General features: G+C 45.9%; 1 protein-coding gene across 1 annotated transcript; it reads left to right on the top strand.

Annotated features, from left to right (window-relative positions):
* Positions 1-51: 51 nt before the first annotated feature.
* Positions 52-13502, top strand: Nme5 (NME/NM23 family member 5). Its single transcript, XM_006977918.3, has 5 exons — positions 52-321; positions 5495-5700; positions 7297-7397; positions 9859-9977; positions 13287-13502. Exons 1-5 carry the CDS (start codon positions 193-195, stop codon positions 13368-13370), a joined length of 639 nt encoding a protein of 212 aa, XP_006977980.1. The 5' UTR covers positions 52-192; the 3' UTR covers positions 13371-13502.
* The last annotated feature ends 4093 nt before the right edge of the window (positions 13503-17595 follow it).

Below are 17595 nucleotides of genomic sequence, written 5' to 3'. Positions count from 1 at the left end.
CAGTGAAGCGACCAGGGCTCCACTTGGGCTCTATACAAGTCATATTCTTGCAAGACTGCTTGTAGGAAAACATGGCAGTTTCCATTTTCACAAATTAATCAAGCCTAGCACCAAATACTGCCACGGGTTGGGGCTGTCACTGCAGTGGATACCTGGTCAGGAGATTAGTAAATTATACCGGGAAGCGCCAGAATGGAGGTGTCAATGCCCCTGCCTCAGATATATGTAGAAAAAACACTAGCCATTATCAAGCCAGATATTGTTGACAAAGAGGAGGAGATACGCGACATTATTCTCAGATCCGGATTCACCATCATTCAGGTAACTCCTGGCGTCTCTTCTATTAGTTTGTGCTATACTTATATAAATGTACCCACCCAACTAGATCCGTGGTAACAATCAGTTTACATTTCTAAATATAAAGGTTATATGTAAGGTAGGCGGGTAGGCACGTGCCTGTAATCTTGGTACCGGGGAGGTGGAGGCAGGAGGATCAGGAATTCAGCTATGCAGTGACTTCAAAGTTGACAGGTCAGCCTTGGCTCTGTGAGACCTGTCTCAAAAACCAAACAAGTTACATGTACCAGGTAAGTTTTTCACACTTCCAAAAGATATAGAATAAGACACCAAAGAAGCCGGATTGCCCTTTCCTTCTCTGAACTTCTCCAGGTCAGGTGTAGAGACAGGAAATGACTTAACTTACTGCACTGTCCTTTCCCAGGGGAAATCAGAATCTACTTATTCCTTCTAGGTTATGTGCAATATTATGGTGCACAGTTAGGTTCTCTAGTGTTGGCAGGGTGTTTGTTTGCTTGTTTGTTTGTTTTTAAACAGGGCTTCTTTCTGGGTAGCCCTGGCTAACCCGGAACTCCCTCTGTAGACCAGGCTAGCCCCAGACTCAGAGATCCACCCGCCTCTGCCTCCTGAGTGATGGGACCAAAAGTGTGCGCCACCACTGCCTGGCACACATTTAATGTTTTAAGACCGTTTGTTCTGCAGTCATGGAAGCCCGGCCTTCCAGAGGACATTGAGAGGTCAGCTTGTGTTACACAGGAAGTTCTAGGCCAGCCTGGGCCACAGGGGACCCGGGCCCTGGAAGTGGTCTTGTAAGCCTATGATCCCAGCCCTAGGTAGGGTAAGACTGAAGGATCCTGAGCTCCCCACCATCCTTCACAGAGTTCCAGCTGTCCTCTGGTTGGACAAGGTCTCCAACAAAAGACAACGTGTATAAATGTATCAGATAGAACAATATTTTAATATTTTTGAATTTAATTTGAACTACTAGTTTTTTTATTCTCTTACATGTATACAGCTGAGTGTGGTGCTTTTAATCCAGGCACTGCTGAGGCAGAAGCAGGTGTATTTCTGTGAGTTTAAGGCCAGCCTGATCTCCATAGCAAGTTCCTGGCCAGCCAGGGCTACATAGTGAGACCATGTCTTGAAATCAACAACAAAAATGATACAGTATCAGCCGGGCGGTGGTGGCGCACGCCTTTAATCCCAGCACTCGGGAGGCAGAGCCAGGTAGATCTCTGTGAGTTCGAGGCCAGCCTGGGCTGCCAAGTGAGCTCCAGGAAAGGCGCAAAGCTAAGCAGAGAAACCCTGTCTCGAAAACAAAACAAAACAAAAACAAAAACAAAAAAAGATACAGTATCAGACTACCATCCTATTTTCTATTTTGTCAGTGTTTTCAAATAAAGAACATTTTGCTGGAAAGGGGCTTGTGGCAGTGTTTGCTGAGCAGGCACAAGGACCTGAGTTTGAATCCCCAGCAGTCATGGACAGCTGTGGGTAATCCCGTGCTGGGGAGGCAGGGCAGGAGGGTCCTGGAACTGGTGAGCCCACAAGTCTCCTCAGATCGGTGAACTTCGGGTTCAGTGGGAGATCCAAGGTGGTGAGCAACTGAGGTTAACACCCAATGTGGATCTCTGGCTCCACACGCATGGCACCTGCACCCCCACATATGTGTGTGTATGTGTACACAGGAACACAGACATGCATATCACAGAGAGAGAGAGAGAGAGAGAAGGGAGGGGGGAGGGGGGAGGGAGATGATGGGAGGAAGTTGAGATGGTACAAGAAATATTCAGACGAACACAAAGTCTTTAACAAATGTTGTGAAGAAAATTGAGTATCTTATACTGGGATAGCTCTAAATGGACCTAAATCTTTAAAAATTAAGCTTACAGGTGGGGCTCGGGTGTGGCTGAGTGGCAGAACACTGGCTTAGCAAGCACAGGCTGGGGATTCAATCCCTACCAGTTTCCCCCAGCTGAAAATATTAAATCATGACTGTGACTTCTTCAAGAAGAAAAGTGGCTAAACAAGCAATTGGGGGCGGGGAAGGTACTTAGAGATCCGGGTTCTCAGGCTGAGGGTGCAGCTCAGTGGTGGCATAGATGCCTAGCAAATGTAGAACCACGGCTTCCACCTCCAGCACCGCCCAAAACCTGGAGGCCAGTGTCCATATTCAGGGCACTGAGGCAGGAGGACCAGAAGCTTGATGAGGTCATCCCCAGCGACATAGTGAGTTTGAGGCTAGCCTGGGCTACCTGAGACCCTTTGCCTAAAAAGAGAGAAAGAGAGAAACAAAGAAAGTCTCTTGCTATTTAGTTCAGGATGATCCCCTGCCTTCTCCTTCACTCGAGCTGTGAGTAAGATGCTCACAAACAAAGTAAGATGCTTTGTTTTCTGAGAGGATCTCACTATGTGGCTACAAATTCTGCTGCTGCGGGCTCCTGAGTGCGGGGATTGCACACGGTGTGCCATTATGCCTGGCTTAGTTTTAAATTCTGTAGGTTTTTTTTTTTTTTCAAAGAAAGGTATCTCTAACTGGGATCAAACTCGTGTGTGTGTGTGTGTGTGTGTGTGTGTGTGTGTGTGTGTGTGTGTGTGTGTGTTGGAGACAGGGTTTCTCTGTTAGTTTTGGTGCCTGTCCTGGATCTCGCTCTGTAGACCAGGCTGGCCTCGAACTCACAGAGATCCTCCTGGCTCTGCCTCCCGAGTGCACCATTAAAGGCTTGCGCCACCACCGCCCGGCTTGTTTTGTTTCCTTGAGACAGGATCTTAGGTAGCCCAGACTGACTTCAAGCTTGCTACAACGACCTTAAATTTTGGATTCTCCTACCTCCCAAGTGCTGGACTTACATGCATATTCACACAGTGTTGAGGATTGAACTCACAGAGAGAAATATTTTCTTTTTTTTCTTTTTTGGTGGGAATCAAACTCTTACAGTAGTAGGGAGCTCTGGCTTCTGTACTCTACATATTTAAGATGTATCAAGTATGCCAGGCAGTGGTGGTCCACGCCTTTAATCCCAGCATGGGGTGGGGGCAGAGGCAGTCGAATCTCTGTGAGTTCCAGGACAGCTGGGGCTACACAGAGAAACTTTGTTTTGGAACCCCGCCCCCAAAATGTTTTAAGTCCTTTTAAAAAAGTCTTTATCTTTGTGTGGTTTGTGCTTACACGCTACTCGGGCCCCAGTCCTCAGCTTGTCTGCTGTCTGGAACAGGCTTTCTTGTTTGCTCCTACATTATTGAGCTAACTGGGCACGAACTTCTGAGGTCCCTCCTCTCTCCAGCTGCCCTGTCTCCACAGGTGCGCAGGGATGACAAACTCCCACGACAATGTTGGGCATTAGGAAAACCCTGGGGATCCAAATTCAGGTCCTTACATTGCGCAGTCGTCGATTTAATCCCTGAGCTAGCTCTCTAAAACTTAAGTCCACATTTGAAAAAACAATGACAGACTTAGTAACTAAGCGGCTCGGATTGACTATAAATTAAAATTCATGGGCTGGACATGGTGGTACACACCTTCAATCCAAGCACTGAGGAGGCAAAGGGAAGTGGATCTCTGTGAGTTCCAGACCGTCCCAGGGCTACACAGAGAGACCCTGTCTCAAACCAAACAAATCAGTAGACTCTTTGGCCAGCGGTGAACGGAAGACCAGGGACAGCTGCGGTCTGTGTATGCAGCCCCTGTCTCTGCTGCTGGGTCAGCCACAGCGATGAATTTTGTTTCTTTTGCTTTATTTGGCGGGGTAGATGTTACATCAATTGTACCATTTAAACTCCTTTTAAGGCACAGCACAGTGGTGTTAAGTAATTCGCCTTGTTTTGTGACCCTCGCCACTATTCATCCGTAGTTTTTCAACCTGAAGCTGTGAAGTCTTTTTAAAAAGTGGGTGGGTGAGGTGTGTTTCTGTCTTCACCAGCCCCTCCACCAGCCTACTTTCTGAATTTGACTCTTGCCGCGGGTTCCTGTGACATCGGACGGTGTTTGGGAGATTGGTTTGTGAGCGAGGCGCTGAAAACCTCTCTCCTTCCAGCAGGGGGCAGCATTTTCTTCGTCACACACTGAGCTGTGGTCCACACATTCGCTATCACCGCGGCATAAAACTATTTCAAACGATTTTTCACCAGATTTCATTTCGAAACAACCAATAAAGCCGTTAATTTTTGTATCGACTTTAAAGATGAACTCTAAATTTTTTTAAGTTACGCTGCAGGAGCTAGCGAGCCTGCAGAAAGGGGCGCGTGGCTGCTGGGCATGCCTGTGTCCAGGGAGACCAAGGCAGCAAGCACCCGCCGGACAGACGGGCTACGGGGAGGGAGGCCAGCCTGGGTTAAGTCGTAAGACCCCGTCTCAAAACCAACAGCTTGTGCACTGGGCGTGGTGGAGCGGGCGGAGTCATGGAGGGCTAGACTTCTTGGGAGCTGGCTGTAGAGTTTATCAAAATATTCCTTTATATGGTCTGAGGATTCTCTACACCCTCTCATACCATGCCTGGAGCTAAACTAAGGTTTCCATTTTGTTGTTGTTGTTGTTGTTTGTTTGTTTGTTTGCTTTAGAGACAGTGACTAGCCGACCTCACTATGCAGACCAAGCTTGCCTGATCTCTGGGTGACTGTGTGTGTGTACGTGTGCCTAGACCCGCGCATGGATGCCAGAAGAGGGCATCGAATCCCTTGTAGGTGGAGTTACAGGCGTTTGGTGGATACCCCTGCGTGTAATGCAGGTGCCAGGACCCAAACTCTGGTCCTCATGACTGCTCAGCAGACACTCTTTAAAAAAAATGTTTGTATATTTATGTGTGTGTGTGTGTGTGTGTGTGTGTGTGTGTGTGTGTGTGTGTGTGTGTGTGTGTTTCAGTCTGAAAACTTAGGGAATCAGTTCTCTCTTCCCAACATTAAATTCTGGGGATTGAACTTGGAGCCTCAGCCTGGTCAGCAAGCATCTTTCCCGTGGAGCGGTCTCACCAGCCCATCAGCCTAGGGATCTTTTTTTTTTTTTTTTTTTTTTTTTTTTAAGTGGGATAAATACTTCCTCTGAACATATTTAATTTAAATATCATTTCTGTATACTAATACAAAGATAATTACAGGCATGAGCCACCGTGCCTTGGCAGTTATTAATGACTTAATGAGCTTTATTAATGGCTTTATTGAGCTGTCACTTTAAATGCTTTTGTTGACTTTGTTTTGTTTACAGAGACGAAAACTGCATCTGAGCCCTGAGCACTGTAGCAACTTTTACGTGGAACAGTATGGGAAAATGTTTTTCCCAAACTTAACAGCTTATATGAGTTCTGGACCTCTTGTTGCCATGATATTAGCTAGATATAACGCCATCTCTTACTGGAAAGAACTTATGGGACCGTCTAATAGTTTACTAGCTAAGGAGACACACCCGGACAGGTAATTTCCCTGGGCTTGAAGGACTGAAGCCCTCTTGTTTTCTTTTTTGTTTTTTTGAGACAGGGTTTCTCTGTGTAGCCCTGGCTGTCTTGGATCTCACTCTGTAGGCCAGGCTGGCCTCGAACTCATAGAGATCCTGGCTCTGCCTCCTGAGTGCTGGGATTAAAGGTGCGTGCTACCACCGCCCAGCTGATGCCCTCTTAAAGTATGAAAACCAAAGAAACAAAGCACTCCAAACCTGCTATCTTTTTGATGAGTGTTTTCCACCCATGGAAGTTCTCCTAAATGAACTTTTCTCTGATGTAAGGCAGTGAATTTGACATTCTCATGTTTCAGTGCTCTCTTAATACCAAATGATATAGAAAGCGTCAGAGAATATCTTATTGATGGCTGATTAGCCTTGCATTAAACTGCCTGTACCGTAGGATTGATTGATTGATTGTTTTTGTTTTTTTTTTTCTGAGACCGAGTTTCACTGTATAGCCCTGGTTGTCTTGGAACTCCCACTGTAGACCAGGCTGGCCTCAAAATTAGAAATCCGCCCATCTCTGCCTCCTGAGTGCTGGGATCAAAGGTGTGTGCCACACCACCCAGCTTGGTTTTATTGTTGTTGTTTTGTCTTGTTTTAATTATTTTTGAGACTAGGTCTTGCTCTGTAGCCTAAGTTGGCCGTAATTCGCTGTTTGCCCAGGCTAGCTTTGAATTTGTGACAATCCTCTTGTCTCTCTCCCCCTTCCCCATGTTGGGGTTACAGGGGTGAGCCAGGACACATGGCTATGGAGCAGGGTTGTTGACGCTACATTTTATTCACTTACTCTGTGGGTGTGTCTACCTTGAACTTGTGGAGGTCAGAGGTGGCTCGTGGGAGTCAGTTCTCTCCCTCAGGATCCCGGGACCACACTCGGGCTTGGCATCAATGCCCTCAGCAGCTGAGTCCTCTCACTGGTCCTGAATGGGATTTGTAAGGGGAAAACTAGAATTTCTAGGTGTCTTTTCTGGACACGGTGCATACCTTTAATTTCAGTGCTTAAGAGACAAAGGCAGGCAAGTTTCTGAGAGTTTAAGGCTAACCTGATCTGGACAGCAAGTCCAGGTCAGCCCAGGATACATAGTAAGAAACTGTCTCAAAAAAAAAAAAAAAAATCCAAATTTTTAGGGTGATTTCTAGTTTCTAGAAATGAAACAGCTATCACACTTTTGGATTGATATTTCCTTTCACTTCTTGCAAAACACCTTTCTTCACCTAGAGAATGCCTGTTTTCACAGTGTATTCCACCAGCATACATAAATTTATTTGACTGTCATCTAAGTAGATGAAAAGCTTAAAATTATATTAGTGATGCCCTGTCTAAAAACAAACAAACAAATAGAAAAGGCTGGCAAGATGACTCATTGGGTAAAGTACTTGCTGCCAAATGGGATGATCTGGATTCGAACTCAGGACCCATGAACTGGAAGGAGAAAACCACTCCTGAAGAAGTCTTCTGACCTCCATATGTGATCCCCCACTCCTTCAAATAATGAAAAGGGAACAGTCCCCTGTAAAGTAAGGAAGGGTGTCAGAGTTGAAAGGGCAACATCCGTAATCTGCTTTAGTCTAAGGGCAATTTACGGTACAGATGAGCTACGGAACGCCCTCCATGGGAGCAAGGACTTCGCTGCCTCAGAAAGAGAGATTCGCTTCATGTTTCCAGAAGGTGAGTTTCTCACGCCTGCTTTCTTGACTCCACCTCCAAATTGTTCACTTCTTAAAGTTTGTTTTTATCTTGAAGACGTGTCTGAGAAGAAGGAATTTTCCTCCAAATATACTTTGTTCTATTTTCTGGTTGTGAGTCATCTGAACCTGAAGCTGGAGGGGCCTGGGATGTAGCTCAGTTTGTAGGGTACTTGCTGAGCTCCTGGAAAGTCCTGGGTTTGAATCCCAGCGCTAGACAAAAGCAGGCAGAGGCCACAGGCCTGTGATCCTGATTTTAGCTCTGGAGAGGGGAGGACAGAAGGATCAGAAGTTCAGTGTCTGAACCCTGTCGGAAGTCAGTGTAGACTACCCCCGACCTTGTCTCAAAACAAACAAACAAAGCACAAAAGCAAAACAAGAAACAAACTCTCAGCACCTGGGAGGCAGAGGCAGGTGGATCGCTGTGAGTTCCAGGCCAGCCTGGGCTACATAGACCTGTCTCAGTAACACAAAAACAGAGACGAGGGTGGGCGAGCTGACTCAGCAGTTACGAGCACTCGATGCTCTTGCTAAGGACCAGAGTTCAGTCTCCGGCACCCCCGTGGCAGCTCATAACTCCAGTTCCAGGGGATCCAACACCCTCCTCTGAACTTCTTGGGCACCAGGCATGCACCTGGTGCACATTCATACATAACATGCAGGCAAAACATTCACACACATGAAATAAATATTTTAAAAACAGAAACAAAACTAATCTTGAACCCAAAAGCTGAAAAGTGAACAGCACCTACAGAAGTATGCTGAGCCCTGGAGTCTCTGCAGAGTTCTTTCTTTCTCCTCAACGGACTTGTTTAGGATTGCTCTCCTATTGTGTTATCCTTCTTCCTAATGGCCCACAAAACTTCAGAAGTGTTCCAGGCACAGAGGATAAGAGATGTAACAAGTTCACAGATTCTATTGCAGCAGTACTCAGTCGGTCGCTGACCTTGAACACTGCTCCTTTGTTGTGGACTTGGTAAACATGTCTTTTTCCTAACAAAACAAAACAAGAAAGTCTTAAGTCACTGTGAATTTGGTAATTGCAGATCCTTTTTGATTTCCATCCAATTTGAAGTTTTGAAGCTGGTAACCCTTTAAGAAATGGACATACTGGCCGGGTGGTGGTAGGTCACCACCTTTAATTCCAAAACTCAGGAGGCAGAGGCAGGTAGATCTCTGAGTTTGAGGCCAGTCTGGTCTACAAAGCGAGTTCTAGTCAGGGCTACACAGAGAAACCCTATCTCAAAAAAATAAAAAAATAAATAAAAATAAATAAATAAAAAAAAGAAGAAGAAAAAAGGAAAGGAAAAAAGCAGAATTAGTGAAGAAGTGGGCATACTGTCTTTTAAGTACTAGGGGTGAGCCTAGGACTTCAGGACAGGAAAATCTTTGCCAGTGAGCTGCTAAATCCTCAGCCTTTTATTTACTTATTTATTGCTACTATTTATTTTATTTTTGCTTATGGCAATGTGAGTGTATGTCACATGTGTGCAGATGTCCTCAGAGGCCAGAAGAAGGCATTGGATCCCCTGGAGTTAGAGTTTATGACAGCTGTGAACCGCCTGATGTGGGTGCTGAGATATGTATCTGGGAAGAAAAACTGACCTTAACCACTGAGCCGTCTCTCCAGCCTGTGTGTCTCAGGCTGGCCTTGACCTCCTCCTGATCTCCCTGCCTCCAGCTTCTGAGTGCTGGGGTTTCAGGCATGTACTGCAGCCTGACTTTCCAGTCCTTTATCTTTTTGTTTGTTTGTTTTTTTTTGTTTTTTTGTTTTTCAAGACAGGGTTTCTCTGTGTAGCTTTGCGCCTTTCCTGGAACTCACTTGGTAGCCCAGGCTGGCCTCGAACTCACAGAGATCCGCCTGGTTCTGCCTCCCGAGTGCTGGGATTAAAGGCATGCGCCACCACTGCCCGGCTTCAGTCCTTTATCTTTTGAGACAAGTCCACAGGTAGTAAGCCTTTCTTCGGTCTATCTGTGCCAGCCTCCTGAGTGGCCACGGGGTTTGGACTGGTTTTGCTTTAGTTCTTTTGTGTGCGGTTGTTATTGATATTTTTTAATTTAAATTCTATTTATTTCTCTGTGTGATCACAAATTTAGCAAATACTATGTGTAAACAATACCTTAGTAAGCAGGTAGAGTGTGGCGACTCACGCCTGTTATCACAGGATTCAGGTGGCCGAGCAGGAAGATCACCCTGAGTTTGATGCCAGCCTAGGCGACTTAGTGAGTCCCAGGCCAGCCTGAACTATGGTGAGACTCTATCAGAAAGCCAATAATAATAATTATAACACTTTAATAAATGTAAAGAAATAGAAATCAAATTTAAAACTCACAATGATAAGTCTCCCAACAGTTGAAAACTTTTGAAAGCATCCTCTTTGATAGCTGTATAATGTTTAAGCACTTCTATTTGCTTTTTAGTGAGAACTTTTTTCTATTTGCAGTGATTATTGAACCCATTCCAATTGGACAAGCTGCTAAGGACTATTTAAATCTGTACGTAACGCCAACCCTACTTCAGGGACTCACAGAGCTTTGTAAGCAGAAACCGGCAGACCCTTATGTAAGATACTTTTTTATTCACACTAGAGAATATTGTTTATCATTTTCCTATTTAGAACTGTGTTTGTTTGTTTGTTTTTTAAAGGTTTATTTATTTATTATGTATACGGTGTTCTGTCTGCATATACACCTGTAAGTCAGAAGAGGATACCAGATCTCATTATGGTTGGTTGTGAACCACCATGTGGTTGCTGGGAATTGAACTCAGGACCTCTGGAAGAGTAGTCAGTGCTCTTAACCTCTGAGCCATCTCTCCAGCCCTTGTTTGTTTGTTTTTGAGATGGCATCTCACTACTTAGCCCTGGCTGCCCTAAACCAGGCTGGCCTCAAACTCACAAAGATCTACTCGCCTCTGCCTCCTGAGTGCTGGGATCAAAGATGGCACTACCATGTCTGGCTAATATTTATTCTTTTAGTCTGAAGACCCACAAGTTCTGAGGCTTTCCTGGTCTATGTCTTGACTCTGTGGCCACCAAGCAGGACAATTTAGTGAGACCCTGTCTCAAAATAAAAAAAATTTCAAAAGGTGGTCTGGTCATGGTGGCCCATGCCTTTAATCTCAGTACCTGGAAGTAGAAGCAGGCAGATCTGTGTGAATTCAAGGCTGGTCTGGTCTGCATATTGGATTCCAGGCCAGCCAAGGCTATGTAATGAGACCCTGTCTCAAAAAAACAGAACAAAACAACAAAGGTGTGTGTGGCGGGGAGCTGGGTGGGTTGGTGAGAGATCGGTAAAGCACTTACTATGCAAGCCTCATGAACTGAGTTCCATCCTGGGATTCCATTTTCTCTTTCTTTTTATTAATGTTTTTATTAGCATATAGTAATTTTACACAATAAGTTCCATTGTGACATTTCCATACATGTACATGGTACTGGGTGATTTTTCTTGCTTATTGTTGTTTTGTTGGACAGTTTTGTTTGTTTATTTGGGAGGGGGGGGCAGGGTCTCACTATGGAGCCCAGGCTGCCCTAGAACTCACTATGTAGACCAGGCTGGCCTTGAATGTTGTGGTTTTCCAGCCAAGGTCCCTCTGTCTAGGCCTCTAACTTACTAGGAGATGATGTATTTTTGGTCACACGTGTGTGTGCACACCCCGTTTACCTGCCATTATCCCCGCTCCACTCCCGATAACCCCCTCCTCTTCCCAGCGGGCCCCTCCTCCAGCTTCCGAGTCTTCCTGCTTCTTTTGACTCAGTTTCACTGGGGCCATTCGCAGGAGCGCTGGTGAGGGTATGTATGACCAGGGCACCTCACAGGTGGTGGCGTTGCTGAGGCAAATGTCACTGCCCCTCCAGGAGCCATTGACTTCCTAGGACTCCCTAGGGAGGGGTCAGCCCCCTGAGCCTCTCACGGTCCATTGAAATGTTGCAACACTTGCATTTATTTTTTTATTATTTTCTTATCATGTGTACTACAGCACACATATGGAGACCAGAGAGGCCCTTGTCCTTCCACGGTGAGAGTCCTCAGGACCTTACTAAGGTCTTCAGGCTTGGTGGCAAGTACTTTTACCTGCCAAGCCATGTCTCTGGCCCTCCATTTATTATTATAATTATTACCATTGTTTTCTTTTGTTTGTATTGTGGGAGAGGATTCCCTGCAGCCTGAGCCGGTCTCAGACGAGCTATGAAGCCAAGGATGACTTTAGACTCTGGATCTTCCTGTTTCCACCACCCAAGTGCTGGGATTACAGATGTGTGCCTCTTTTCCCAGGGTGACAGATGCTGGGGATCAAACCCAAGGCTTTGTATCTAATAGGCAAGCATTCCGTCAACTGAACCAATCCCCAGATCTTAAATGTTTTTGTTTTGTTTTGTTTTTCCAACACAGGGTTTCTCTGTGTAGCTCTGGTTGTTCTGGAACTCGCTCTGTACACCAGGCTGACCTCAAACTCATAAATTATCTGCCTTGCTCTGCCTCCTGAGTGTTATGATTAAAGGTGTGCACCACTACTGCCTGGCTCTTAAAAAATGTTAATTACACTTATTATTTGTGTGTGTGTGTGTAAGACTTTGTTTTTTGTTTATTTGTTGTTGTTTTGTTTTGAGACAGGGTTTCTCTGTGTAGTCCTGGCTGTTCTGGAACTCAGTCTATAGACCAGGCTGGCCTCGAACTCACACCACACTCAGCCTTTATTTTTTATTCTTAAAGTGATTTTAAAAGCTGTTTCGCAGCCAGGCCGTGTAGACCAGTAGACCAGGCTAGCCTCAAACTCAAAAAGATTCATCTTTTCTGCCTCCCAAGTGCTAGAATTAAAGGCATGTGACACAATCCAATCCAAACTCATACTCTTAACTTTTTTTTTTTTTTTTTTTTTTTGGTTTTTCGAGACAGGGTTTCTTTTCTCTGCGTAGCCCAGGCTGGCCTCGAACTCTCAGAGATCCGCCTGGCTCTGCCTCCCCAGTGCTGGGATTAAAGGCGTGCGCCACCACCGCCCGGCACTCTTAACCATTTTGCAATGAAAAGCTAACAGTATAGAAGAATGATTTCACTATGTTGCAAAAATTTTCATTTCATATGTTTCTTATTAGCATTGTTCAGGTTGGCCACAACACGTGAAAGCTTGAGGGTTTTGTTTTTTTTTTAAATTTTATTTTATTTTACAATACCATTCAGTTCTACATATCAGCCACGGGTTCCCCTATTCTCCCCCCTCCCACATCCTCCCCTTACCCCCAGCCTACCCCCCATTCCCACCTCCTCCAGGGCAAATCCTCCCCGAGGACTGCAATCAACCTGGTAGACTCAGTCCAGGGAGGTCCAGTCCCTTCCTCCCAGACTGAGCCAAGTGTCCCTGCATAAGCTCCAGGTTAAGCTTGAGTTTTTTGTTACGATTGTTACAGTCTCTCTCCGTTCTAAGCAGGTAACAGCCTGCTCTCTTTGCTTTGCCCCAGTCTCCTCCTGCCTTAGTTTAACTGCCCCAGGCTCACATTCTACACCCCCTTAAGTTAGACCAGTAGTCTGGTCTGTACCTCAGCCTCCACTGACACAATGGCCACTGGAGGATATGGTCTATCTCTATGTGGTCACTTGTCAACTTCCAGGATTATAAAGATCCCTCTAAACTGGGGCCAGGTGGTGGTGGCACACGCCTTTAATCTCAGCACCAGGAGGCAGAGGCAGCTGGATCTCTAGAAGCTCAAGGCCAGCCTGGGCTACAAAGTAAGTTCCAGACAGCCTAGGCTGTGAGATCCTGTCTTAAAAATCTTTTTTAAAAAGATACTTCATTTTCTAGTTGATAGGTTCATTATACATAGAAAGGAACTAGTTAAATGTTTATTAACTTTAGTTTTTATCTTCTCCATAGATCTGGCTAGCTGATTGGTTGTTGAAAAATAACCCCAACAAACCTAAACTTAGACATTTTCCAGTACCAGAAGAAGAGCCTTAGCACACTCTTCAGGACAAGCGGCGACTGTCTTACTAGGAAAAGCTGTGCATCTACTTTTTACAAGATGCCTCCTTCCTAATGGGTTGAGTAACTACATGTGTAATAAACTATTTTTTCTTTACATTACAGAAACATATATGTGTCTTTGTGTGGGTATATGTCTGCATGTGAGTGCAGGACCCTGAGAAGGCCAGAGGCATTGGAGCCTGTGGCCCTAGGATTACAGGTACTTGTAAGTCACCTGACATGAGTATTGGAAGTCAGCTAGGGTCTTCTGCAAGAGCATAAGCATTCTTTGATGCTAAGTCATCTCTCCAGCCCCGAAATACTCTCCTACCACTTGTTCTTAGTGTGACTATGTGCCTGCATGTGTAGCTGCAGGCCACGTTAGTGCAGCGCCCAAGGCCAGCAGAGGCATCAGATCCCTTAAAACTGGAGCTACGGTTGTGCACCACGTGGATGCTAGGAGGGGATCTGGGTCCTCTGTGAGAGCAGTGGGTGCTCTTTAGCTGCTGTGTCTTCTCTCCAGCACACACACACACACACACACACACACACACACACAGACACATACACACACACACACAGACACACACAGACACACACATGCACACACACATACACACACGCACATACACACACACATAAGCGCACACACACACATACACACACATACACACACATACACACACACACACACACCTGTTGGGGAAAAGACAACAACAGAACACACAGTGTCTCACAGCCATCAAGACAGAATGCTGGAGTTCTCCAGTAGGACCTAAGTTTGAGGTCTCTCTGGGCTCCACAGTGAGACTGTCTTAAGAACAAAACCAGGCTGCGGACCTGGCCCCGTGGCTGAAGACCCTGCTGTGGAAGCCTACCCACCCGAGTTCTAGCCCCTGAACTCATGTATAGTTAGAAGACTCCACAAAGTTGTCCTCTGACCCCCATGCCAGTGCCACGGCACCCGTGTGCCTCCCCGGCAAGCTGGTCGTGGTAGAGCAGACCTGTAACTCTAGCTACTTGGGAGGCTGGGGCAGAAATATCAAGGTCAAGGTCAGGGCTGCAGATGCGGTTTAGTTGGTGGAGTGGCCTGGCATGCATGAAGAGCTGGGCTCCAGTCCCAGCACCATGGAATAGAGGACGTGGTAGTGTGTGTGTGTGTGTGTGTGTGTGTGTGTGTGTGTGTGTGTGTGTCTATAATCCCAGGATCTGGAGGGTAGATAAGGGGGCTGGGGGTTAAAGATCATTCTCAGCTATACGGCAAGTTCAAGGCCAGTCTGGACCACTTGAGAACCTGTCTTAAAAGACAAAACAGGGACTGGAGAGGTGGCTCAGTGGTTAAGAACACTGGCTGCTCTTGCGGAGGACCCCAGTTCTATACCCAGCACCCACATGGCAGCTCACAACCATCTGTAACTCCAGTTCCAGGGGATCTGATGCCCTCTTCTGACTACTGTGGGCACCAGGCACGCACATGGTACACATACATACATACATTCATATATACATACATACATGCAGGCAAAACACCACTAATAAAATAAAATGAATAATTAAAAATTTAAAGAAAAAAACAAAAAAAGAGGGGCCTGGAGAGATGGTTCGGAGGTTAAGAGCACCAACTGCTCTTCCAGAGGTCCTGAGTTCAATTCCCAGCAACCACATGGTGGCTCACAACCATCTGTAATGAGATCTGGTGCCCTCTTCTGTGTATATAATAAACAAACAAACAAACAAATAAATCTTTTAAAAAAAAAGAATTTTAAGTAAGTTAAGGCCAGCCTGGGCAATTTACTGAAATTCTGTCTCAAAAAATAAATATAAGGATGACCAGCAGGATGGCCCAGCAGATGTGGGGTTTGCCTCCCAGAGTGATGATGGAGGTCAAGCCCTCCTAAAACTGCATTATATGTAAGAATAGTAATGTTCCTGTGTGGTCTTATTTTTACCCTAGCACTTTTCAGTTATCACCAAACATCATCAAGAATACTGTATGGTCCTCATACTTAGTTATCACTGAGGAAATTGTTTTTAAAGTTTACTCTTATGTATTTATTACTGTGTGCGTCAGGTGTGCGTATCAGAGGACCGTTGTGTGGAATCTGTTCTCTTCTTCCGTTTTTACGTGGGTTCCAGGGTTCGAACTGAAGTCTTCAGGTTTTTGAGGCAAGTCCCTGTCCAAACAGATCTTAGATCTCGTCTTCCAAGAAGTTTTTTTGTTTGTTTTTGAGACTGGGTCTTACTATGCAGCCCAGGATGGCCTCCAATCCTTTTGGCTCAGGCTTCCGATGCTGGTATTACAGGTATGCGCCAGAGTTGTTGTTTTAATTATTGTTATTTTATTTATTACTTTTTTTTTTTTTGAGACAGGGTTTCTCTATGTAGCCCTGGCTGTCCTGGATCTCGCTCTGTAGACCAGGCTGGCCTCAAACTCAGAGAGATCTGCCTGCCTCTGCCTCCTGAGAGGTGTGCACTGTAATCACTGGGTGACATATTTTAAAGAAGTACATTTTGCCGGGCGGTGGTGGCGCACGCCTTTAATCCCAGCACTTGGGAGGCAGAGCCAGGCGGATCTCTGTGAGTTCGAGGCCAGCCTGGGCTACCAAGTGTGCTCCAGGAAAGGCGCAAAGCTACACAGAGAAACCCTATCTCGAAAAACCAAAAAAAAAAAAAAAGAAGTACATTTCATTTCATGTAGTGTGTGTGTGTGTGTGTGTGTGTGTGTGTGTGTGTGTGTGTGTGTGTGTACACGCATTGATGTGTTGTGTGGAGGTCAGAGGACAACGTTTGGGACTCAGTTCTCTCCTTCCACAGTGTGGCTCCTAAGGATCAAGCTTGATGGCAAAAACCTTTATCAGATAAGCTATCTGATCAGCCCCCAAGATTTTTTTATAATTTTGTTTTATTCTTTGACAGGACTAGGGAATGAACCCAGGGTCTCATGTGCCACAGGCAAGCATCTACCATGGAGCTAAATGCCCAACCTGCTTTTCACTTATTATTATTATTATTATTATTATTATTTGTTTTGTTTTGTTTTTTGAGACAGGGTTTCTCTGTGTAGTTTTGGTGACTGTCCTGGAACTCGCTCTGTAGACCAGGCTGGGCTCGAACTCACAGAGATCCACCTGTCTCTGCCTTCTGAGAGCTGGGATTAAAGGCGTGCACCACCACCACCACCACCACCACCACCACCACCCGGCACTATTATTATTATTTTTTAATGTTTTCACTTATTTTGAGGATGTGTGTAGTGTGCATGTGGAGGTCAGAGGGCAACTGTGGATTCTGGTTCTGGGGACTAGGTCACCAGGCTTGTGTGACAAGCACCTTTATCCTCTGGGCAATGCTTCCCTCCCCGACACCTATTTTTTTTAACAGCATCTCAGTCCACAGCTCGGCCTGGGGAAACTTGTGTGGCCTCCTGTCTCGTCTTTTGAACGCTGGGGTTGCAACGTGACACTATGGCTGCTACCCTATTCCCATGGTACTTTGTGCCCACAAGATGGTCGGGGTAAGAGTGTTTGCCACCAACTCTGATGACCTAACTTTAATCCCTGAGACCCACACAGCGGAAGGAGAGAACCAGCTCCTACAGCCTGTGTTCTTGTGTCTCCTCCTCCACCTCCAAAACACACGGTAAATAAGGAAATGTTTAAAAAAAAAAAAAATCAGCTGGGCGGTGGCGGCACACGCCTTTAATCCCAACACTCAGGGGGCAGAGGCAGGCGGATCTCTGTGAGTTCAAGGCCACAGTTCCAGGACAGCTAGGGCTACACAGAGAACCCCTGTCTTGAAATGCCCTCCCCCCACCCCCCCACCCCACCCCCGCAAAAAAAAATGATAAAATTATGTTGTCGGGTGGGGCAGAATGCTGTGGCCTGTGCCTGTAACCCCAGTGTTGGGGAGGCTGAGGAGGGAGGATTCGAGTCGGAGGCCAGTCTGAACTACACAGCACCTCAAACCAAAAGCTGCAAACAACAGCAACAAGCTAGCGTTCCCTAGCTCAGGGGCTGCTGCCCCTTAACGCCTGCTTCAGGAGGGGAAGCCATTTTTCCTCAGGGTATGAGCACGAATAAGTTGCCCATGACCCCAACTGAGTGCTGGGTTGAAAGGTGTACACCACCACATCTGGCCTTTTCTTCACTTTTCAATTTTCTTCTTCTTTTTTTTTTTTTAACAAACCAACCAACACCCCAAAGGTTAGGGATGTAGCTCA

The sequence above is a fragment of the Peromyscus maniculatus genome, chromosome 19 (assembly GCF_049852395.1).
Source record: "Peromyscus maniculatus bairdii isolate BWxNUB_F1_BW_parent chromosome 19, HU_Pman_BW_mat_3.1, whole genome shotgun sequence".
NCBI classification, from domain to species: Eukaryota; Metazoa; Chordata; class Mammalia; order Rodentia; family Cricetidae; genus Peromyscus; species Peromyscus maniculatus.
Note: the sequence above shows the minus strand (reverse complement) of the source record. Positions and strands in the feature narration are given on the sequence as shown.